Source organism: Aricia agestis, chromosome 1, assembly GCF_905147365.1.
Source record: "Aricia agestis chromosome 1, ilAriAges1.1, whole genome shotgun sequence".
Taxonomy (NCBI): domain Eukaryota; kingdom Metazoa; phylum Arthropoda; class Insecta; order Lepidoptera; family Lycaenidae; genus Aricia; species Aricia agestis.
In genome coordinates, this window is record NC_056406.1 from 10,469,877 (window position 1) to 10,495,508 (window position 25,632).

Consider the following 25,632-nt stretch of genomic DNA (forward strand, 5'->3'; position numbering starts at 1 on the left):
GTGTTTTTACAGAGTTAAAAATAATTCATCTTACTCCAAAACCTTTTATATAAGGATCGTACAAAACCACTGTAACTATTTAACCTATGATTGCCTTTAGTATAACAGGCGTAAACTGCATATAAGGGTTATACAACGCATGTAGAGTTTGGTGTTACTACACTCTTAATTAACTCCCTTGCAGAACCGCTAACGTTACTGAAGTTGAAATAAAGTCTTATGATCTAAAAGCAACTCCGTTATAGCAGATTTGTAGCAATAAGAGTTAAAGAGAGTTAATGAAGATCTTTCAGCAGGTTTTAACGTTGTAAGCAGAAACAAGCTTTAACGTCTTAAGTATATACGCAGCCACTGATACTACACTAACTACTAAGGAAATTGTGATTCGTTATTTACAGTTGTAATGCAACTTGAAGAGCTGAACTTATTTAAGGGGAGGTTATTCCTAAATTAGCAGGCCGATGTCTGTCAGTGCGAATATCGACGTAAAAGACATTAAAATAACATTCATATCAGCGCGCCTTGTACAGTGGCGGTTACGACGATCGCCGCGTCCATGATAGGGCGAAATAGGAGAAAAAACCTTTTTACTTAGATAAAAAATAGTATAACTAAACATGTATCCGTACATTTCCCTGTAAAATTTTAATAGTAATCGAACTATCCAAATTATTTTTTGATTGAGTCCCTGTAAGTCCTATAAAACTGAAAATGTTTTTAAAATCGAGGTTGTTTCGGAATTTTTTTTTATCGAGTAAAATTATCTGTATTGTGTTTCTAACCGTAAAAGTCACTAGTTAAAAGATGTATCTTTACATGTATATATTTTTCAGTTTTTTTTAATGACGCTTTCTTTAAAAATTACTCATTCTAGAAACGTGAATTTGGAATATCCTAGCCTTAATAAGTGTACTGAACCACCTTTAGTGATAACTGAATCCATTATAAATCAATAGTAGTACCTTAAACATTAAAATAGCCTGCAACCAACGCATAATTGTTTGTTGGGTTGTCGCTTGAGTCGCCAGTGCCAGGGAGTTCCAGTGAGTCGGAACTGTGAAGCTGCTGCACGGGATCCAGTGAGTCGGATAGCTGCCGTGCGGGGCCGATGCTACGTGCTGACCAGGAGAGCTTGCTGACTGGTCGGAGTAGTGAGAAAGCCCGATGTACATTGTGGCTAGTGGACGAGGTACCCGATGAGGCGATGCTGGCTGGCGCGGTGCGAAGGGGCGGGGAGTGATGATGATGAAAGAGGCGTGTTCTGTCGAGGGCCACCAGTGTCGGATCATGAGTAAAAACTAATGACGGTTTTGACATAACTATTTTAGCTCCAAACATTTTCTGTAAAACTCGTCATAAAATTAAAGTTAAGTTATCATTAACATGGCCGCTGGTGCGAGCCGGGCTGTGCGGCCATTACGTTAACGTAGGTATTGTTAGTTTTCAGTCAATGGATCCGGCGATAATAGAGCAGCTGATAGTGCTTGAGGATTCGTGGTGAGATAGTGTTCAATTTCCGCAGCAGAGGGCCGATCTTGTGGGTCGCGCTTCCAACAAGACATTACTAAGTTGCGCCTGAAAAGAAAGTAAACCACTTAAAATATTTCTTTTACATGTTCTTAATTTGAGTTAATCGCTCAATACTCTACGATATATACTATGTTATGTGACGGCTAGGACTAATTTTGATGTTTTTTGCGTGTCTTGTCTGAATTTTTACGAATTGGCTATAATAATATTATGTAAAGTTTGTATTGTCAGTAATTTTTACCATCTGAAATGTAACACATTATGAAGCATGGTACGAAACGCACTAACTGACAAACGAAAAAACTACAAAAGTATTTTTCTTACGTGTGCAGTGTAACATCCGGTGGTAATGGTGCGTGGCCGCCCATAGACACGTGACGTACCACTCGCGTCGCGGGCCAGCTCCCAAACGGTCGAGCGCCCAACCTCACAACTTCCAGGATGAGTACACCCATAGCCCAAACGTCTGAAGCCGGAGAGAAAACGCCCATGTCTAAGCTTTCCGGTGCCATGTACAGCACCGGGAATAGAGCACGGCGGTTAGAAGCATATTCGCAGTCACTTCCATTTAAACGACGGGCCATTCCAAAATCGGCGAGCTTCAACGATCGTTCCTTGTCGATGAGGCAGTTAGCGGCCCTCACGTCCCTATGTACGATACGCCTCGACGCCAGGTATTCCAGGGCAGCAGCCGCTTGCTTTACAAACCGTGTTAGAGACTCGTCCGATATATCATCATACGATTTCCTGCTTGACGTCGAGAATGAATCTTTGAGCGCCAAATGACGACGTTCGATAAGATATCTTCTCAAGTCTAAATAGAGTGCATGTTCCATCAGCACCATAGGAGGACCATCTTTGATGCATATCCCTATCAGCCGAACGATGTGGTTATGGGTCAGAAGAGCTAAAATGGACGCTTCGTGTAAAAATTCGTGTTCTTCTTCGAGCGTAATTTCATCGTGGGGTTCTTTGGCGGCGACGACCACTGCGTCACTTCCTGGGCGCGTCAGTTCAGCGAAATGAACGCGACCAAAATAACCACTTCCGATTTCATGTAGTACTCTAACTAAATGTCTTTCGACTAAGTATGCTTCTAAAGAAGAAGCCACATGCTTGCGGTGGTTTATAACAGCGTTGAGTAGAAATAAATCTTTTTGGGCTATACTTGCCAACCGCAAGCGCCTCACGATCACCAGACTTATTGTGAGTAGTACCATTATTATGATTGACAAAATAACTGCTACATCATGACACCTTGGAGAAAAAGCGTCTCCGGACTTAATCAAACATTTTTTTCTATCGCTTATTTGCTGGAAACCCTCAAAAATATTTTCATTATGATGCCATTTAATTGAAATGTTTTTATGATGAGCTTCCCAAACAGCTATCGAGTGTATTTTATTTCCCCACCATTCGTCAATGAATATCCTTGAGCCATTAACAGATGTTGTGTTGTCAAAATTCGAAGCAATGTACCTGAAAAATTATTGATAAAATAAATTAAGTTTAACATGAAATTATATACATAACTAGCGACCCGCCCCGGCTTCGCACAGGTAGAAAATATAACAAAATTATATAGCCTATGTCACTCACTGAAGAAATGATTAAAATCGATTCAGCTGTAGTTTTTAATTATATTCAAGGGCGTCGCCAGCCGATGGCGCAGGGGGGGGGGGGGGGGGGGGGAAGTTGGCTTTGGTTAAGGTTCAGAAACCTACCCCAATTTTTGGTGCTCACATGGGTTGAGGAAGGATGTTTTGGGTCAGAAAAACCTCCGCGCGGCGCGGCGGTCCGGATGCGGACCGCGGTCCTCCATTTGGTGACCCCTGGTCTATAGTATATGTGTGCAAGTTTTCGCCAATGTTGAGTCTTATCGGTACGTACACTAATTACCTATGCGTGCACGCGCACACTACAATAAATAGACCAATAAGAGAAAGCGTCACGGTCAAAGGGAAAGATGCTCACCCAAAAATTGGTGGGGCGCGTCTTCGTGGATTGCACGGACTATAGATAGTGATGATGCAACAATAATAAATGGAGATGGTTATCTATATAATATCTATTTTATCATGGAACATAATATTATAGTTTTTATTATTTTAGCATATAATAATAACTATTTATAATATTTTCTGTGATGTTAAGGACTATAAAATATAATAAAAAATCGGCTAAGCGCAAGTCGGACTCGTTCTTTCAGTGTTAGATAGCCCATTTATCGAGGAAGGCTATAGGCTATACCTTATCACGCTAATACTAATAGGAGCGAAGAAATAGAGGAAAGTGTGAAAAAAACGGGGGGAAATTATTTGAAAGGGCTTATTTTAACGCGCTAATTTCAGGAACTACTGGTCCGATTTGAAAAATTATTTCAGTGTTAGATAGCCTTTTTATTGAAGAAGGCTATAGGCTATATTTTATAGCGCTAAAACTAATAGAAGCGAAGAAATAGAGAAAAGTGTTGAAAAAAACGGGAGAATTTATTTGAAATGGCTTATTTGAACGCGCTAATCTCAAGAACTACTGGTCCGATTTGAAAAATTCTTACTAAGACTGTAGCCCATTTAGCCCATTTATCGAGGAAGGCTATAGGCTATATTTTATCACGCTAAAACTAATAGGAGCGAAGAAATAGAGGAAAATGTGGAAAAAAAACGGGGGTAATTATTTGAAAGGGCTTATCTCACGAACTACTGGAGCAATTTTTCTGTTATTTGGCACAGATAAGAAGGCACAGATAAGAAGTACGTGAAGGATCATAGGCTATTTTTGTGGACTGATTTGTCTGTGAAATATCTAATTTACGCGGGCGAAGCTGCGCGGAACGTATATTTCGCGTGGTCACATCACGAGTAAACGGCTGGACAAATTTTGCTGGGTATAAAGATTCTTTGAGTCTTGAAAAAGAACACAGGATACATTTTGTCCTAGAAAATTTACGGTTACTCCACAATATACTATTATGATTTGCGCGTAAACTATTCAATCTATTTTGATGGAATTTGGTATGGAGATACTTTGAGTCTCGGGAAAGGACAAGGAATACTCATTTTGTCCCAGAATATGTACGGTTCCCGCACAATAAACTTTTATGATTATCGCCTAAACTGTTCAATCTATTTTGATGAAATTTGGAATGGCAATACTTTCAGTCTCGGGAAAGGACAAGGGATACTTTTTATCCCGGAAAATATAGGTTCCCGCACAATAAACTTTTATGATTATCGCCTAAACTGTTCAATCTATTTTGATGAAATTTGGAATGGCAATACTTTCAGTCTCGGAAAAGGACAAGGGATACTTTTTATCCCGGAAAATATAGGTTCCCGCACAATAAACTTTTATGATTATCGCCTAAACTGTTCAATCTATTTTGATGAAATTTGGAATGGTAATACTTTCAGTCTCGGAAAAGGACAAGGGATACTTTTTATCCCGGAAAATATAGGTTCCCGTACAATAAGCTTTTATGATTATCGCCTAAACTGTTCAATCTATTTTGATGAAATTTGGAATGGCAATACTTTCAGTCTCGGGAAAGGACAAGGGATACTTTTTATCCCGGAAAATATAGGTTCCCGCACAATAAACTTTTTATGATTCTCGCCTAAACTATTTAATCTATTTTGATGTTTGGCATGGATATTGGAGATACTAATTTGAATACTTTTCTGGTTTGCGCGTAAACGACTTAATCGATGTACGGGAACAACTATAAACTAAAGTCCACGCGGACGACGTCGCGGGCAACAGCTAGTAAGATATATTTGAGAATACTTACATTGCGCTAATTTTCCCGTGTAAATCATAAATGAGTTCATAATGCTCATTCCTGAAATTTACAAAAGCTTGTGATATTCGTGTGATTGCCTCAACAACATAAAAAAGATTTGATGGTAATATAAAGTTATCCCAGTTAGAGTCGGATGTCCGATTCTTATAGTTTCTTTTATCAAATGGTTTCCATTCTTCTCTGCTTAAACGCGTCACATTAATCGGCGTCGATCCACCACGCCATTCTAAACTGATCGAAATGTGTTTAAGATCGTCAACTAATTTTCCATCACATTCCAAGACATCTCTGGTTCTTGTTACCCAAACATATTCACCTGTTGTCAAGTCTAGTTCAATGGCTGCGCATAATATTTGTTTACTCAAACTCCACTCAGAATTTAACACGAAAATTCTTGCATCCATATTTTTAAGTTGTTTCAATGTCTCATTGATCCTGTTCTTGTCGGAAGATGTAGTAACGTCTTTCCATATAATATCATTTGATGCTTTCAATTCTTCAATAAAACTATACGCACTCTCTGTAGCTTCAGATATTACAGCCACCCGATACCAGTTCGCCATTGCAAAGAATTTGTGATACGCTTGGGCTAATTCAAATAGATTTCCAGCAACACTGCGACTTGTCTTAATCTGATATGATTTATTTGGTACTGGACTTGCAAATATTAAAAATATGTTATGAAGAGCAGCAGCATCAACGACAGGAGCTATTTTTTCGGTCCAATTACTCACTACAACTGCGGGTATTTTATTATGCCTTGATATCGCTTTTAAGCAATACTCTAGTTGAGTAATATTATTACAACTTCTTAATGATTCACATGTTTTATTAATACCAAAATTTACATTTGGTATTATAGTATCTGTGTACTTTTTAATGTTTATTTCATTAATTTTGTTTAAAAGTTCTTCATCGCATATTAAAAGTAATATTTCGTATACCTCAATATTGTTGTACTTAATTCTAGCTAAGCTTTCGAATATACCCTGAGATCTGTTTGCCCAAAAACAGGAAGCTTCTTTTAAGCTGAGATTAGTATCTTCTAACTCCAAAATTTTGCGGAGTATAATAGAAGCATCTGGTGCAGATGAGTTAAAGTCAGTTACTACATTGTATATGTTAGGTGCATAATACGACGTCGCTTCTCCATCACCCACAATGTAAGAAGTCTTAGTGTTTTCTATATCTTCGGTTCCCTCGTTATATGGGGCTATTCTATAGATACCATTCACATCTAACCAAAGGTGATCGTAAATAAATAAGAAAGATATATTATTTTCTTTGAGATTTTTTATAACTTGTAGTAATATAAAATCGCTTTCGAAGAAAATAACTTTAAGATGCAGACCTGTTATCTTTTCAAATTTTTCGACTATTTTAGTGCCATTATTATGAAACTCTTTTGCAAGAATTGCGACACAATCATCACATACTGATGGTGAAGATTTGGCATCCGATGTACTGAAAATATAATAAATAAATAATTGTATCATGGACCAATTATACATCCTCTATGGTTATGTGTAAGTACTAATCGTAAATTATTAATGTAATGCTTAAAAGTTTATTATTTAACTTATTACAGTGTGTTAGAATTCTTTTATTAATTCTAAACTGTGAAAGTAGTGCAAGTTAAAAATAGAAAATATTAATACTTACTATTGAGATATTTTAGTCGGAGTAGCAAAAGTGCAAATTGCCTTTCGAGTAACGAAAGATGTCCCATTTTTCAAATGTTTGCAGGCTGCACGGTATGCCGGAGCTAAGTACATGTACAGCTGCAGTAGATAAGACTTTGGTCTTCTTAGTTTTGAAAATCGATTAACGTTTGTATAAAGTAGATTACATCCAGTCGGTGGTACATATGCCACCGGTGCCACTACCATTGAGCGATACCTGTGAATACAGTAAATTATTATTTTTTAACAAAAAATGGAAGCCGACTTCCAGGGTAAAAACAAAAGTAATATTCGTAAAAATGATCTAAAAAAAGATCAATTAATAATTCTTATTATTTATTAGTTCCGTTTTCAGACCTCGACTATCTATGTACTCAATCTTCATTCTTTTGAAGTCGCTTCCAAGTACCAGCTTACTCGTTCTATCTCGCCTAAAACATTTCTTCTAAAATGTTGCCGAGACGACCACATAAGGTTTACCCTGTGAAAAGATATGAGATCTCATGTAGAGCCAAGCTTCTGAATCTACACGGCCTGACTCTACCGACCCTAACTTCAACAAATTCTACATACCAGTAAATATATATGGCTACGCCGTTTCGCTACCATCGCGGAGATGATGAAAATATTTAGTTTCTAATCTGAAGTAAGTAACGAAACAGCCGAGCCATACATATTTACTGATACCTATGTAGAATTTGTTTAAGTTAGGGAGTGTAGTTAGGGACAGTAGAGTTAGGCCGTGTAGATTCAGAAGCTTAGCTCTACATGAGATCTCATATCTTTTTCACAGGGTAAACCTTATGTGGTCGGCTCGGCAACATTTTACAAGAAATGTTTTTGGTGGGATTTCAGTTCTTTTTGTAAGTCGCGGTTCTTGTAAGTGATTATTTATAGGTTTTTTTAATTACTGTCTACAGTCCCGTGTAAACGCTTGTGTCCTAATTCATAAAATTAGTGAAAGTCTTATATAAATAAACCTCCACCCCCCATTTTAGGGGATGGGGGGCGAAAGAAAAGAATATAATAATTATTTATTTGCAGCTATTACTACTATAAGATACAGAAAATAAATAACTTAAATTATGTATTACAACAAAATAATGACAATAAAATTCCTAAATAAATCAGCTGCAAATTGGACCAAGCTCGGCAGTGTTGGCACACCTAGCAGGTATCTAACGCCGATCTTCAAGATCGCCAGATGTCAACGATTTCAGACATTTTTCGGGCTGGTACCGACCTTAAAATAATGAAAATTACGCATGATAAATTAATTTTGGAGCATAATAATGGCTCCCACACCGGTTTCGGTGACGGCGGCCGGTTTCATTGAAACCAGGCCAGTTACGCAGGAGTAATTTTATAGTGCCCAAGTGTGTGCGCAATATACAAGAGCACTCTCTATTCCTTTTACTCTCATAACCCAGTGGGACGGAAGACCGACACGACCGGCGAGAGATCAGGCGCAGGACCGACTTTTTTACATGCCCATCCGACGCATGGATCATCTTACTTGTCAGACAATCAGGTGATCAGCCTGCATTGTCCTAACCAAACTTGGAAATAGCATGTTTCCAACGCGGGAATCGAACCCTCGACCTCCGAGTCAAGAGCCGCGCTCTATACCACTAGACCACGGAGGCGTTAATTTTGGAGCAACGGAGTTGCGGGCGGTATCTAGGAAAACAATAATGATAATCTTACCAAGGCCGCCTAACAATTTCGCAAAAGTCGGCATCTTTTGTGACTAGTGTGGCGTTGTACCGAAGGCCATAGCGTATTATGGTGTAGAGGAGAGCCGCGCCGGCCCGCGCCGCGCCCTGCCCGCCCCATACCTCTACCTCCTGAGGTTTGCCGCCCGCAAACACAGAACGCAACCGACCTGGCAAAAAATATTATTACTACACAGGGTGTAACAAAACAAAGTGATTATACTATAGTATAGAGTTTAGGGTGTGTATTATGTATATGTCCCCTATACAGTGTGTAACAAAAATAAGTGATAATACTTTAGGGACACACCCTAAAGTATTATCACTTATTTTTGTTTTGGTACTGTGTACGTGTTCCTTGTAGAGAGTTCACTGTGAAAGTAGCAGCGCTGAAAGACGATTTTTTTTAACTTTTGTATAGGCAAGGGCCAGAGCGTCACGAGTTTCCCCATGTACAAAAGTGAAAAAAAATTTGGTATTTCAGCGCTGCTACTTTCACAGTGAACTCTCTACAAGAGACATGTACACACCCTAAAGTATTATCACTTATTTTTGTTACAACCTGTATAGAGTTCGCTGTGAAAGTAGCGCTGAAAGACTTTTTTTTTTAACTGAAAAGTCATTAAGCTGGGTCGTTTGCCCATACACAATTTTTGGCCTAATTTTGCTCTCTAATAGTACGGAACCCTTCGTGCGCGAGTCCGACTCGCACTTTGCCGATTATTCTAGACTTCGTTGTCTGTCCGTCTGTCCGTATGTCTGTCTGTCTGTCGCCAGGCTGTATCTCAATTCTCAAGAACCGTTATTATAGCTGTCCCATTTTTACCCTTTGGGTAAACCCTTAAAAAATCGACTTTATATTCCTCCCATACAAAACGCCAATTTCATATGTAAAGACCATATAAATAATTAAAATTATTAATAATGTATAATTCCAATTTATTTTATATTTTATTAACATTAAATTAAAATAAGGATCTATTGTTACTAACACTAGGGATGAAAATCTGAATTAAAATATGAATTGAATTGAATTGAATAAGCACTACTAATCTTACGCTATAGACCAGAAAACGATGTCGGAAGCGAATGGTCTATTGATATTTGAATGTTACATTTTAATTCAATGTCAAGTCCACCGCTAACAGGATAAGATTAGGTAAATAAACAAACTGAAAAAATAACAATTATTACTTACCATTACATATTTTATAGAAAGGTTTAGATTTAATATTGTTATTTTTACTAATGATAACCCCTAGGATGGGTGAGTGACAATACTACAAAACCTATTAATAAAATAATTAAAATTAAATCTATACTTAATACATATTATAAAACAAAGTCGCTTTTTTTCCTCATGTCAGGGTTGTTCCCTTTAAATCTTTAAAACTACGAAATGGATTTTGATGATTATTTCAGTGTTAGATAGCCCATTTATCGAGGAAGGTTATAGGCTATATTTTATCACGCTAAGACTTCGATATGTGATCGAAGCGCTAAGACCAATAGGAGCGAAGAAATAGAGGAAAATGTGGAAAAAACGGTGAAAATTATTTGAAAGGGCTAACTTGAACGTACTTATCTCAGAAACTACTGGTCTGATTTGAAATATTCTTTCAGTGTTATATAGCCCATTTATCGAGGAAGGTTATAAGCTATATTTTATCACGCTAAGACTTCGATATGTGATCGAAGCGCTAAGACCAATAGGAGCGAAGAAATAGAGGAAAATGTGGAAAAAACGGTGAAAATTATTTGAAAGGGCTAACTTGAACGTACTTATCTCAGAAACTACTGGTCTGATTTGAAATATTCTTTCAGTGTTAGATAGCCTCACTTTTATCATGCTAAGACTAATAGGAGAATGTGGAAAAAACGGGGGAAATTATTTGAAAGGGCTGATCTCGCGAACTACTGGAGCAATTTTTATGTTATTTGGCACAGATAAGAAGTAGACACGTGAAGGATCATAGGCTATCAATTTTATTCATTTTTTCAGTGGCTATATATTTTATACCCGTGCGACGCCGGGGCGGGTCGCTAGTGATTAATAAAAAACAGAATATATAGTTCAAACAACGCGATATTCGTTTCTAATTATGATGCACTCCTTCTCATTTCAAAGTCACAGAAAATTATAATATTAATAAAAAAAAGCAACGTGCCTTAATAATGCGCTTAGCTTGGTTCAAAGAAGAGTGACACAAATATACATACAGATGAAGCAAAAGCGTATTAAAACGTCCCTACATTGTTAAGTTAAATGTTTGAGAATGTCATATTATAATACTAACTCGGTGAATAAAACCCTGTATTTTATTTAAACTTTGTTCCACTTTCAATTATTATTTGCACGAATTGTTTCTTACCGTGTAAAGGTATGACAGTGTTGGTCTTCTCTTTGTAGTACTCATCCAAAGCTGCGCAGTATGAAAATTTTGCATCGAGAGATGCAACAATTTGAGCACTGAAAACACTTGACAGCAATAAAATTAACCACATTGCATGAATTAGAACTTAGTAACGTATGTTGCTTATAGCGAAACTATGTTACTTCAATCACGAGAGAATTAATATTATGGAGTAATATTATGTTGCTTATCAGAAATATGAAGCAATATCCTCGTTTTCTCTCTTTCAGTGTTTTTTGTGAGAAACTTAATTATATTATTATATTTTTTATATGACCAACAATCATTAGCTCTAATGTAATGGTCGTGTTTCTAACGTAAAGATTCTATAATCTTGAAACCAAAGAAATTATTATTGATAAAAATATAACGTCCCAGTATTTTGTACATAAAACGACTTACAGGACAAAAAATATACTTTATTGTTCACGCAGGAAAATAATGGCTTGATTTATATAATTATTATTACACTTCACAACTGTATTTCTAATGTGGTATATAATATTATATTATGATTTTAGTCCAATTTTTTTTGCGATTGAAAATTCTGTATCAGCTTTGGTTTAAATTATTTAAATAGGGTCATAATGTGATGAATGATGATGCATCGTTTAATTATGGTAGTGATGATGATGATAAATTTAATCTGCATAGTAGCATAATATTATGCTTTAACTTCTGTAAGCAACTCTTAAATTCCCACACATAAAAACAAAGCGCCTTTGGAACCGTGGTTACCACCATACCATGGTGCTAAATGTAATATTTGGTAGCCTAAATGCCTATTAATATATTTTACATAAAACCAAAATCACCATAAACATTTTGAGGAGTTCATTTGGTATTTAACTATGAAGTTCGTTAATTTAGTACTTCACCTTCTTTTCTACTGTTCTTACATTTACCATATTTTGAGATTGCATATAATATTTATACATAGAATTATAGATTTAGTTAACCTTTGTCACTTTTTGTGTAGGTGGTGTAAGGTAAGGAGCACGTGATGCTAATAAAATAAACAAGATTACACCGTCAGGAAGCCTTACACCCGAGTAATCCACTATAAAGGCACCTGAACCCCACTGTCACCGCATTCGGAGCAGTGTTACCTCGGTGACTGACAAAATGGTGTACAATTTCAAAGTGTTCAAAAAGTGTTCCCCCAACGGAAAACTTACCTTGTACCTGCCAAAGCGGGATTTTGTTGATCACATATCCTATGTTGAGCCTATTGGTAAGTGATTGTGAGCGACTATTATTTCGATATCGTACCTATATTAAGTACTATTGTATACAAACTGTCACCAAAAAAACTTTTAAAGAAATCGAGTAATGCGTGGTTACCGTGGATTTTTTTTATCAGAAGGGATTTTAAAAATTCTACCGGGGAGATCAATATGGGATCAGAAATTGTCGCCAGGATTATATTTTCAACATCACTGGATTCGCGGAGGTCTTGTGGCTTTTGTGGCATGTTCCTGTGGCTTCGGCAGGGTTGGTGCTGTTGGAGTGGCGTCCACTTTCATTCTTTCAGGAGCAACGAGTCCTTCCGCGATGGGAGTCTCCAATTCCCCGTGGAGTGGATATTATGAGCAAAAAGTGGGCATGGCGGACTGGCGCATCTTGGCACCGTGTCGTAATATTTAATAATATTGAGCTAAAAAGGATGTTTTTTTTCTGTATGGGAATTGAGAGTCCCCCATAAATATTTATTTTATTTTTGTATTTATTACTACAGTGGCAACAGAAATACAAAATTTGTAAAAATTTCAACTCTGGCTATAGTGAGATACAGCCTGGTTGCAAACAGGCAGATGGACAGACAGCGAAGCTCAGTAATAGGGCCCCATTTTTATCATTTGGGTACGAATCCCTAAAAAGGAATTTTATTTCACGTGGTCCGATTTTTCAGAGGGAATAGTGGTTCTGGACGAAGAGTATGTGCGAGGACGGCGCGTATATGCGCAGGTGGTGTGCACTTTCCGCTACGGACGCGAGGAGGACGAGGTCATGGGCGTGTCCTTCTACAAGGAGCTCTACCTCGCCTCCGAGCAGGTCTACCCCCCGCCTGAGAAGAGAGCCTACAGCCTATCAAGGACACAGGTAGCCATACTAATTATAAGGACGAAAATGTTTGAGTACTTGTGTGCTGGTGAGCTGATACTTTGGTGGAATTTTGCATAGAGACAGTAGAAGAAAAAGCTAACTATGCGTATACTGTAAAAACAGTTAAAAGAATAAGTTGCCTGCGTAAAAACGCAGGCAACTTATTCTTTCTAGTTTTAGAAGAATTCAATGACTTCCATTTCACCCCAGTTAGGTGATGTATGCTATACCTTACTGTATCACCATTAAGTAGATGGCTCCATTGATCAGGGGAGATTTCTATCGAAACTAGAGAGTACTTACCACTCTAGTTTTATCACTAGGAGCGTCTAGTGAAGAAGTTGGGAGAATGGGCAGTGCCGTTCCAGCTGTCGATGCCAGCTGGCGCGCCAGGGTCCGTGACCCTCCAACCCGGTCTGGAGGACGAGGGGGAGCCCTGCGGGGTTCACTACTACGTCAAACTCTTCGTGGGGGACACCGAGATCGACCGGTCGCATCGCAGGTTCGTTGGAGGATTTCCCAGTCAGCTAAGACATTAGATGATTACTATCTCCATTTTATTTATTAGGTAACAGTTTGATTCTTATGTTATACGAGCTTTTGCCCGCGGCTTCGCTCGCGTTAAGAAGTATTATTATATACAAACTTTCATCCGCTATTTGAACCCCTTGGGGTTGGAATTGATCAAAATCCTTTCTTAGCGGATACCTACGTTATAACATCTACCTGCATGCCAAATTTCAGACCGATCCGTCCAGTGGTTTGGGCTGTGCGTTGATAGATCACTATGTCAATCAGTCAGTCACCTTTGAGTTTTATATATATAGATATCTCTCTATAGAGACAATTTGATTTGAAATAACTACTACTGTAATAATTTAGTTACTTTTTCCAAACATAAGAATGGGTAAAGAATAAAAAAGCCAAAACCTTTTTTCTGTAGGAGCACTGTAGCGCTTGGAATACGCAAGGTGCAGTATGCGCCAGATAAACCCGGCCCTCAGCCCTGCACCGTAGTCCGGAAAGACTTCGTGCTATCGCCTGGTCAACTGGAGTTGGAACTGACTTTGGATAAACAGGTTCATAATATTTATGAATGGTAATGTTATAATGGAATTGAGTTGCAGCTAGCATTGGCCTATAACTTGTTTTATAATATTCGGGCAAGTTCTACAGTGTGTAACAAAAATAAGAGATAATACGTTAAGGTGTGTACGTGTTCCTTGTAGAGAGTTCACTGTGAAAGTAGCAGCGCTGAAAGACGAATTTTTTTTTCACTTTTGCATGGGCAAGGGCCCGAGCGTCACGAGTTTCCATACAAAAGTGAAAAAAATGTTGGTCTTTCAGCGCTGCTACTTTCACAGTGAACTCTCTACAAGGAACACGTACACACCCTAAAGTATTATCACTTATTTTTGTTACACTCTGTATATTTGGCCAGAGCTTTGTCCAAATATAAAATAATGCTTCGCTCCCTGATTGGAAAACCAACAGCCGGAATGCAAGCAATATGATATGAAGGTTAAGGAGTCATAATAAATTCCATCCAAATCCAAAAGATCCAAAGATCCATTGACAGCGCAGTCACGTCAGGGCTGCAACGACTTGCCTTTGGAAAACGAATTTAGGCACAGAAAAATTACGAACACGAAAAAAACAGGAATCCGTAGCCTTTTTCCAAAGGCTCTTTAGTCACCATACTTTATCTAGAGTTACCTATATTTAGGGCTGCCATCACCCAAATTGCCTTCGCCGGTCAGGCACGACAAAATTCCCGGACATTTGGCCAAAATATGGTTATTTCCCCGGACACCTCTTTTAATTAAATAGTATTTACGATAACGTCAATTTTTGCTTTTCCAATAAGAATTTGTAAAAATCTTACTAACTCAAGTCATTGCAAGAAATCGTGTGTATGCATAGCAAGTTTTTATCTTGCGTTTATTGCTGCACGACAGAATGTTAAATTTCTCTCAACAGAAGTGTCCGGATTTCACCCGGACACTCTTTGAAAATCCGGCCGGCAGCCATAGGTATATTCTATGTAGTTTGCTCACTATAAAATCTTTGAATCATCTTATCTATATTGTAGCTGTACATACACGGAGAGACGGTGGCGGTGAACATCAGCGTGCGGAACCACAGCAACAAGGTGGTGAAGAAGATCAAGGCCAGCATCCTGCAGGCCGTCGACGTGGTGCTGTTCCAGAACGGCCAGTACCGTAATGTCGTCACCGGCATTGAGACGCAGTGAGTTCTTGCTATGGCATGAAGAGCCAAGCTTCTGAATCTACACGGCCTAGCTCTACCGACCCGGCTAACTTCAACAAATTCTACATAATCTATACTAATATTATAAATGCGAAAGTATCTCTGTCTGTCTGTCTGTCTGTCTGTCTGTCTGTCTGTCTGTCTCGCTTTCACGCCAAAACTACTGAACCGATTGCAATGAAATTTTGTACACAGTTATTCTAGAGTCTGAGAAAGGACATAGGCTACATTTTGATGTGGGAAAATATCTTATTTCCATGAAAATATCGATGAAAATTACTTCGCATTGCGCGTGGCCAGCGCTCATCCCGGGGGTCCTGGGTTCGAGTCCCGCAGGCGGAACAAAAAGTTTTCAATGTTCCTGGGTCTTGGATGTGTATTAAAATAATATTTCAAAAATCTTAAATATATTTTATGTATAATATTATAAAAAATCCAGAAATATATCGACGCGATGCAATGAACATTTTAGTTCTAATACGATTCAACAGATGGCGCTTTTTTTACTTCGTTGTTACATAGAACTAATCATACTTATTAGTTGTTATGTTTTTGTTTATAGTTTTTAATACGTTAGAATATTATGTTTAATAATATTATCACTTGCTATAATAATAATCAATCTATCTTATCTTATAGAACTCCTACTGCATTTCTAAGGAGTTCGAGTGTGTTGTGTTGGCCTATATTCCATCCAGAAAATATATCAATGCAATCAGCAATCAACATTTTAATTCTAATATATGAAAACAGATGGCGCTTTATTTTTTTACTTCATTATTATAACAGAACTAATCATACCTACTTTATTATATATTATTGTTTTTATTCATAACTAGCTGTTGCCCGCGACTTATAAATACTGCGAAATATACTGCGAAAGTATCTCTGTCTGTCTGTCTGTCTGTCTGCCTGTCTGTCTCGCTTTCACGCCAAAACTACTCAATAGATTGCAATGAAATTTTGTACACAGTTATTCTAGAGTCTGAGAAAGGACATAGGCTACATTTTGATGTGGGAAAATATCTTATTTCCATGAAAATATCGATGAAAATTACTTAGCATTGCGCGTGACCAGCGCTCATCCCGGGGGTCCTGGGTTCGAGTCCCGCAGGCGGAACAAAAAGTTTTTAATGTTCCTGGGTCTTGGATGTGTATTAAAATAATATTTCAAAAATCTTAAATATATTTTATGTGTAATATTATAAAAAATCCAGAAATATATCGACGCGATGCAATGAACATTTTAGTTCTAATACGATTCAACAGATGGCGCTTTTTTTTACTTCGTTGTAACATAGAACTAATCATACTTATTAGTTGTTATGTTTTTGTTTATAGTTTTTAATACGTTAGAATATTATGTTTAATAATGTTATCACTTGCTATAATAATAATCAATCTATCTTATCTTATAGAACTCCTACTGCATTTCTAAGGAGTTCGAGTGTGTTGTGTTGGCCTATATTCCATCCAGAAAATATATCAATGCAATCAGCAATCAACATTTTAATTCTAATATATGAAAACAGATGGCGCTTTATTTTTTTACTTCATTATTATAACAGAACTAATCATACCTACTTTATTATATATTATTGTTTTTATTCATAACTAGCTGTTGCCCGCGACTTCGTCCGCGTGGACTTTAGTTTATAGCGCGCGGTGTCAACAAAATTTGTGTCAAATTTAAAAACTTTTTAAAACCCTGGTAAGTGGTACCCCTCTTAGGGCCGCGCAGCGCGCTACACCGGAATGGCAGCGCTGAAAGTGCTTGCCTCGCCGCTGCCATTCCGGTGTAGCGCGGCCCTTAAGAGGATACAACAGCGGCTAGAGAAATGAAAAAAAAGTACGTGTAATATCTATAGCTGTCTCCCTTACCTCAAGCCTATACCGCAGAACGCGATAGAGACAACTGCAGAAAATCCAGAAAATCAACGATTCGTTGTCCCCTGATTCCTTCTCCAAAACCGATTTAAGTACTTTTTTCATTAAAGATTAAAAAAAGGCTTGAGCTGTGTTCCTATGTTTTGCTTTTTTTGTATAATCTAGCCAAATCTGTTTTCTGGACGTTTGAACACAGTGGAAAATCTGGCCATTTTTTTGGGTTTTTGAACGTTCATATCTTATTTAATAATTAAATTATGAAAAAAAAAATAAAACATAGGGACATTGTATTAGTGGCCGTAGATATTCAGGAAAAAAAATATAACTCTACTAGCATTATCCAGGGAGGAAACAGGGGACAACGTTTGTATGGAAAAAAGGGCGGTGTGGAATCCTCTTAATTAATCAAAATACCCAAAAACAGCTGTGCAGTGTGCACATAATCTGTACTAATATTATGAATGCGAAAGTATCTCTGTCTGTCAGTCTCGCTTTCACGCCAAACGCCAAAACTACCGAACTGATTGTAATGAAATTTTGTATACTGATAGTCTAAAGCCTGAGAAAGGACATAGGCTACTTTTTTACTGGAAAAAAAGGGTTGTAAGGGTCGTAAATTTGTTCAAAAAATTCATAATAGATGGCGCCGTGCGTCTTCTACATCGCGCTGACGCTTGCTCAAAAGTCTTTCTATAAGAGGTGGTATCATCTTACATTTAAGTCTCGATTTTTTTCGATTGTTATATCTATTCTACGGTATTAAATAACTCAGTACTTTATCTGTGCAGGCAGTGACGTAACCTTAATACCAAATTTCACCAACGACTGTTAAAGTTAATGCTCGAATTAGTATCACGTTAGCTGTTTCGTTTTTCATATGAATGAAAGAGAAGACAGGATATTTTAACAAGCTGTTAACACTAACAGACGTTGGTGAAATTGGGGCTAAACCTATCAATGATAAATAGTTTATGGGTAAAGTTGTGTAATTGGGGGGCTAAATAAGCTTTAAAATTTGGCATAATATATAAAGTTTAACATACAAAAATGAAGTACTTATTGTTTGCACACTGCACAGCTGTATTGATTTAATGGGTACCAGGGTTTTTTTATAAAAGCTTTTGACACCAATTTTGTTGACATCGCGCGCTATAAACTGAAGTCCACGCGGACGAAGTCGCGGGCAACAGCTAGTATCAGTATATACTAGATAATATGTATGGCTTGGCTGTTTTGTTACTTACTTCAGGGCCTCTATCATGAGCTCTTAAATCCATTCTTTTTACGTCCTTATCTGACTGTATAAGGACGTAAAGTAAATCGATTTAAGAGCTCATAATAGGCCCCCAGATCAGAAACTGAATTTCGCAACACCTCCATGACGGTAGCGAATCCATACACTTACATATATTATTATGTAAGTAATATATTTTATTTGTTGAAGCTAGGTAGTAGTAGTAGAATTTTGGCAACATTTTACATGAAATAGTTTTGATGGGATTGTTTTTTGTTCCTTTGCGGGACTCTTACCTTTATTTTTTGTGTTCTTTAGTTTCATCTACAGGCTCTACATCCATATTATCATAATCTTCCTCGGTTCAGCGGCTTAAGAGTGAAAAGTTTTTGATTTTTTTCCCATAGACACAATTCATACAAAGAAAGACAAATAAACTATTGTATTTGTAATATTTGAAAAGTTATAGAAATGATAATTATAATAATTAGTGACATATTTAAGGCAAAACAGTCTTGCGACCCATTAGAGAGCTTCATAATGTATTTTATTCTTATATTCAGAGACGGGTGTCCACTGCAGCCAGGCGCGTCGCTGCAGAAGGTGGTGCAGCTTCGGCCGTCGCTGGAGACCCTGCGAGATCGCCGCGGCCTCGCGTTGGATGCGCAACTCAAGCGGCATGAGGCGTCCCTCGCATCTACTACCCTGTAAGCGTTGGCAAAGTGAAGGAAGTTACTTAAAAGTTAAAGCATACTGTGTACTTAGGGAATCATGTTGGATGCGCGTTACAGTAATAGCATAGAGTAAGCTGTAAGAAGTTCAGAAAGGCGTTCCGTGATGTAACTATGTGTGACTGACGCGACCGCATCTGCTTTTGCACAGTAGCTATACTATTGGAGAAGCAGACGTCCCGGCCGTCTTCAATCTACATGGACAAGCAGTAGTGTATCCAGCCAAGTTCAAATAATACCCGAGCCGTACTAATACTTCTGTAATAAAATATATATAATTAACTAGCTGTCCCGGCAAACCTTTGCCATATAAAGTATTTCGCCCATATTATTTTATTGAAGTGAGTAAATAAGTATGTCACCATGGGAACGTCCATCGCTATCCCGTCGCACAAACAATGGTCGCCGTCAGTGTCGAGTTATAATAATTTACTATTATTTATTCAATAAATGCACTTATATCAATATAAAAAGTACCCAGTAGCTGATTCTCAGACCCACTGATTATGCGTATAAAATTTGGTTAAAATCAGTAAAGCCGTTTCTGAAGAGTACGCTATCTGACATTGTGACATGAGAATTTTATATATTAAGAAGAAGATTGTAATATAATTTGTTAATTTGTTTATCAGACTTCTGGAGCCGGACCAGCGCGATGCTTTTGGAATAGTGGTCAGCTACAGCGTAAAGGTGAAGCTTTACTTGGGAGCGCTCAGCGGCGAGCTTAGCGCAGAACTGCCCTTCATACTCATGCACCCTAAGGTATGTTTGAAGTGAAACTATTGCTGTTCAATCGCCAGGAACTAAATTTATTATTGAATAAAGTTTTACTTTAGTTTTAAGCGCAATTTAAGTGGCTCACTTTTGCCAGTGTGGATCTATACTTAAATATATTTTATCCTTATAATATTATTATTTTCCTCCTATTAACAAAAGAGAAACTTTGATATTTTGACTGACGATTACTCAAAAAATCATCGATTATGCTTTAAAAGAGAAACACAGTTTGGAAACAAAATAATATTAATGAACCTGCTTATAGAGAGGCGCACGCAGTACACATTCGAATTGTGACACGTTTAAGTCTAAGAGCCTTATCACACTGGCGATTAGCGAGCGATTTGAAAGCGACACGACTGCGCAACGCATACGCCGCGATGACGCGTGCACGCAGCTTGCCTTCGGCGTTTTGGACACTCAGCAGCAAAATGGATTCTGACGTCCCTAGACGAGTCTACTATCTATACTAATATTATAAATGCGAAAGTATCTCTGTCTGTCTGTCTGTCTGTCTGTCTGTCTGTCTCGCTTTCACGCCAAAACTACTGAACCGATTGCAATGAAATTTTGTACACGGTTATTCTAGAGTCTGAGAAAGGACATAGGCTACATTTTGATGTGGGAAAATATCTTATTTCCATGAAAATATCGATGAAAATTTATTCGCATTGCGCAGGCCAGCGCTCATCCCGGGGGTCCTGGGTTCGAGTCCCGCAGGCGGAACAAGTTTTCAATGTTCCTGGGTCTTGGATGTGTATTAAAATAATATTTCAAAAATCTTAAATATATTTTATGTATAATATTATAAAAAATCCAGAAATATATCGATGCAATTTAGTTCTAATACGATTCAACAGATGGCGTTTTATTTTATTTTAGTTCTAATACGATTCAACAGATGGCGTTTTATTTTTTACTTAAATATATTTTATGTATCTATACTTCTATACTAATCCATACTAATATTATAAATGCGAAAGTATCTCTGTCTGTCTGTCTGTCTCACTTTCACGCCAAAAACTAATATTATAAATGCGAAAGTATATCTGTCTGTCTGTCTGTCTGTCTGTCTCGCTTTCACGCCAAAACTACTGAACCGATTGCAATGAAATTTTGTACACAGTTATTCTAGAGTCTGAGAAAGGACATAGGCTACATTTTGATGTGGGAAAATATCTTATTTCCATGAAAATATCGATGAAAATTACTTCGCATTGCGCGTGGCCAGCGCTCATCCCGGGGGTCCTGGGTTCGAGTCCCGCAGGCGGAACAAAAAGTTTTCAATGTTCCTGGGTCTTGGATGTGTATTAAAATAATATTTCAAAAATCTTAAATATATTTTATGTATAATATTATAAAAAGTCCAGAAATATATCGACGCGATGCAATGAACATTTTAGTTCTAATACGATTCAACAGATGGCGCTTTTTTTTTACTTCGTTGTAACATAGAACTAATCATACTTATTAGTTATTATGTTTTTGTTTATAGTTTTTAATACGTTAGAATATTATGTTTAATAATATTATCACTTGCTATAATAATAATCAATCTATCTTATCTTATAGAACTCCTACTGCATTTCTAAGGAGTTCGAGTGTGTTGTGTTGGCCTATATTCCATCCAGAAAATATTTTTACATTTTAATTCTAATATATGAAAACAGATGGCGCTTTATTTTTTACTTCATTATTATAACAGAACTAATCATACCTACTTTATTATATATTATTGTTTTTATTCATAACTAGCTGTTGCCCGCGACTTCGTCCGCGTGGACTTTAGTTTATAGCGCGCGGTGTCAACAAAATTTGTGTCAAATTTAAAAACTTTTTAAAACCCTGGTAAGTGGTACCCCTCTTAGGGCCGCGCTACACCGGAATGGCAGCGCTGAAAGTGCTCGCCTCGCCGCTGCCATTCCGGTGTAGCGCGGCCCTTAATTAATCAAAATACCCAAAAACAGCTGTGCAGTGTGCACATAATCTGTACTAATATTATGAATGCGAAAGTATCTCTGTCTGTCTGTCTGTCTGTCTGTCAGTCTCGCTTTCACGCCAAACGCCAAAACTACCGAACCGATTGTAATGAAATTTTGTATACTGATAGTCTAAAGCCTGAGAAAGGACATAGGCTACTTTTTTACTGGAAAAAAGGGTTGTAAGGGTCGTAAATTTGTTCAAAAAATTCATAATAGATGGCGCCGTGCGTCTTCTACATCGCGCTGACGCTTGCTCAAAAGTCTTTCTATAAGAGGTGGTATCATCTTACATTTAAGTCTCGATTTTTTTCGATTGTTATATCTATACAACGGTATTAAATAACTCAGTACTTTATCTGTGCAGGCAGTGACGTAACCTTAAGACCAAATTTCACCAACGACTGTTAAAGTTAATGCTCGAATTAGTATCACGTTAGCTGTTTTGTTTTTCATATGAATGAAAGAGAAGACAGGATATTTTAACAAGCTATTAACACTAACAGACGTTGGTGAAATTGGGGCTAAACCTATCAATGATAAATAGTTTATGGGTAAAGTTGTGTAATTGGGGGGCTAAATAAGCTTTAAAATTTGGCATAATATATAAAGTTTAACATACAAAAATGAAGTACTTATTGTTTGCACACTGCACAGCTGTATTGATTTAAGGGGTACCAGGGTTTTTTTATAAAAGCTTTTGACACCAATTTTGTTGACATCGCGCGCTATAAACTGAAGTCCACGCGGACGAAGTCGCGGGCAACAGCTAGTATAATATAATAATAATCTATGTAATGTAGACGAGTGTACAAAATGGCGTCCACGCCACACCGCGACGACGCTGCGCTGTCGCGACGTGTGCGCTGCGCAGTCGCGTCGCTTTTAAATCGCTCGCTAATCGCCAGTGTGATAAGGCACTACGGATTAACGGCCGTTCCCAATATTTGATCTATCTCTGGTTTTGCCCTACTACAGATAGGAATAGCTCACAATTGACATAAAATATATGTGTCTAATGTGAGCTATTCCTATCTCTAGTAGGGCAAAACCAGAGATACATCAAATATTGGGAACGGCCGTTAATCAGACCGCAACGCGACGCGTAGATGCGTTTTTAAATTTGTATTGAATTGACAGATTTCAATTGCGTGAGACGTCTTGAAAATCTGTCAAATTTAGAAATGCATCTATGCGTCGCGTTGCGGTCTCAATTGACCCTAAAGATAATAGTTTTCATAGAGTTGCTGTAACAAGTGTGTGTTTACAGGAGGGTCGCGCCAAGCTGATGCAGGCGGACAGTCAGGTGGACGTGGAGATGTTCAGACAGGACACCGTGCATCATCAGGAGAGCGTCGAGGTCTACTAAACACGGAAAATAATATCAATATCAGTTAATTATAGACTATTTACTCGCACCTCTTGTACCAAAAATGTAAGCGATGATGTTAGAAGAAATTTGTACCATCGAGGAAATTGATTCCTAAGCAGTTGACGGACTTACGTTATTTGGTCGGCGTATGTGAATTCAATGTTAGCTGTGATCGGTCGGATGGGTTTGACTTAGCGCGACCAAATTACTTAGGTCCACGGTCTGCCATCTGCCTAGGAATCAACTTCCCCGATAGTACTTACAGTTACACGACTAAAGCAGGCCATACACGCAAGGGTGCATCTGACAGGTTTGCCTGAACAGGTCAACAGTTCAGGTAAACTGGAGCGTGTATTTTACAGAACTGTGCATGTTTTGCCCTAACTTTGCCTGGCACAGGCAAACCTGTCAGATGGGTCCTTCCCGTTTCATACCACTTATTTTTCATACCGCGGTATGAAACAGCGAAGTACTGTTTTTGAATTACCTGTTTCGTAACGCGGTGCTTGGAGTGGTATGAAACGACGAATTCTTTTTTGGTATGGGTGGACTCGTACCATGAGTTTTATTAAATATTTTTAGTCTAATCACTTATTTATACTTTCGTATAGAAAAGTGGTTACAATAAGAAATAAAAAAAATATTTTGTATAAAGAAATGTCATTTCTTTCAAAATCAAAAAATATATTATATACTATCAGACTTCTAATAAAAACACTATAATATAATTAATACTAAATTATCAAAAATAAAATAAATGTACTTATGGTCCGGGAGCTGTCAATCTCAAAAGTGCCCTCATAGTATGCATTGATTTTTTTGATGAAAATAGATAGTTTAGAAAATACAAATAAAAAAACCGGCCATGTGCGTGTCGGGCCACGCGCAATATATGTAGGGTTCCGTAGTACCGCTAGTTTTTTTTTAATTTTTGTATGGTTGTGACGTGGGAGAGCCATGCTTCGGCACGAATGGGCGGGCTCGATCGGAGAAATACCACGGGCTCACAGAAAACCGGCGTGAAACAGCGCTTGCGCTGTGTTTCGCCGAGTGAGTGAGTTTACCGGAGGCCCACCGCCCAATCCCCTACCCTATTCTCTTCCCTACTCTCCCCTGCCCTATTACCCTATTCCCTCTTAAAAGGATGGCAACGCAACTGCAGCTTTTCTGATGTTGCGAGTGTCCATGGGCGATGGAAGTTGCTTTCCATCTGGTGACCCGTTTACTCGTTTCATATTCTTTGAATTTTTTACATCAGGTTTTTTTAATAAAGCACAATAATACTTGGAGTCTTTTCGTATACCATCAATAAATTGCCCAATATGTATTTGGTTTCTCTGAGATAAATTTATTTAATTTAAATAATCAAATAAAATAATAATATGTCATAATAATAATAAATAATAAAATAAAATTAAATAATTTATTATTTTATAATTTATATAATATGTATAGATATTTTGAGCTTGACTGTACTAAAATCTGCGCTGCGGTACGAATCGACTAATTCAAAAAAGGTCTTCGCTGTTTCGGACGCCGGTATGAAACAGGCAATTCAAAAACAGTACTTCGCTGTTTCATACCGCGGTATGAAAAATTTGTGGTATGAAACGGGAAGGACCCTGTCAGATACACCCTTGCGTGTATGGTCTGTTTTACGCTTACCTTAGTAATTTAAGTTATGTTTAAACATAAACCTCAACAGCTATAGTAATACACATTACAAACATTAATGAGTAATGACATTATCACGTTGAAAAAGCCCCTTGCGAATTTGCGAGTTTCTTCTCGTCGGGTTGATTCCCAAAACGGTGGTAGGCATCGTAGACTTTCCAAAAACTATTCTACTATGTTATTGATATTGTGTTATTCTGAGACGATTGTGACAGAGAGACAATAGAGATTTTAATGACCTTAAAAAGGACATTGGGACTTGGAAAAATAATACCTACTTACTTACATCATACAAGTTCTCTTACAAAACTCAGCTAATAGCTAAAGAAATCAGAAGCTTGCATTTTTGGTCCGAAGAGATGGATTTTGTTATTATAAGAATATAATATATTTATTTTATTTATCATGTTGTAACTAAACTCCCTACGAATATAATTATTATTGCTTAGGTATATAAT

General features: G+C 37.6%; 2 protein-coding genes across 2 annotated transcripts; one reads left to right on the forward strand and one right to left on the reverse strand.

Moving 5' to 3' along the window:
- Nucleotides 1–1,436: 1,436 nt before the first annotated feature.
- LOC121726609 (putative insulin-like peptide receptor) lies at nt 1,437–5,955 on the reverse strand. Its single transcript, XM_042114041.1, has 3 exons — nt 5,321–5,955; nt 1,855–3,009; nt 1,437–1,575 (listed from the first exon to the last, which is right to left on the reverse strand). Exons 1-3 carry the CDS (start codon nt 5,893–5,895, stop codon nt 1,437–1,439), a joined length of 1,869 nt encoding a protein of 622 aa, XP_041969975.1. The 5' UTR covers nt 5,896–5,955.
- Nucleotides 5,956–12,225: 6,270 nt separating this feature from the next.
- Nucleotides 12,226–24,075, forward strand: LOC121726627 (arrestin homolog). Its single transcript, XM_042114064.1, has 9 exons — nt 12,226–12,377; nt 13,056–13,246; nt 13,573–13,751; nt 14,193–14,328; nt 15,342–15,499; nt 19,205–19,348; nt 20,005–20,134; nt 23,399–23,589; nt 23,714–24,075. Exons 1-8 carry the CDS (start codon nt 12,269–12,271, stop codon nt 23,495–23,497), a joined length of 1,146 nt encoding a protein of 381 aa, XP_041969998.1. The 5' UTR covers nt 12,226–12,268; the 3' UTR covers nt 23,498–23,589; nt 23,714–24,075.
- Nucleotides 24,076–25,632: the final 1,557 nt, after the last annotated feature.

Bases quoted from the DNA above. Each gene is read 5' to 3' on its own strand.
- LOC121726609 (XM_042114041.1), bottom strand. From the start codon at position 5,895: ATGGCGAACTGGTATCGGGTGGCTGTAATATCTGAAGCTACAGAGAGT. The intron at 3,010-5,320 runs GTAAGTATTCTC...ATAATTTTTCAG, and splicing joins CACGGGAAAATTAGCGCAAT to GTACATTGCTTCGAATTTTG. The intron at 1,576-1,854 runs GTAAGAAAAATA...CTTTCTTTTCAG, and splicing joins CCGGATGTTACACTGCACAC to GCGCAACTTAGTAATGTCTT.
- LOC121726627 (XM_042114064.1), top strand. From the start codon at position 12,269: ATGGTGTACAATTTCAAAGTGTTCAAAAAGTGTTCCCCCAACGGAAAA. The intron at 13,752-14,192 runs GTTCGTTGGAGG...TTTTTTCTGTAG, and splicing joins ATCGACCGGTCGCATCGCAG to GAGCACTGTAGCGCTTGGAA. The intron at 19,349-20,004 runs GTAAGCGTTGGC...TTTGTTTATCAG, and splicing joins TCCCTCGCATCTACTACCCT to ACTTCTGGAGCCGGACCAGC.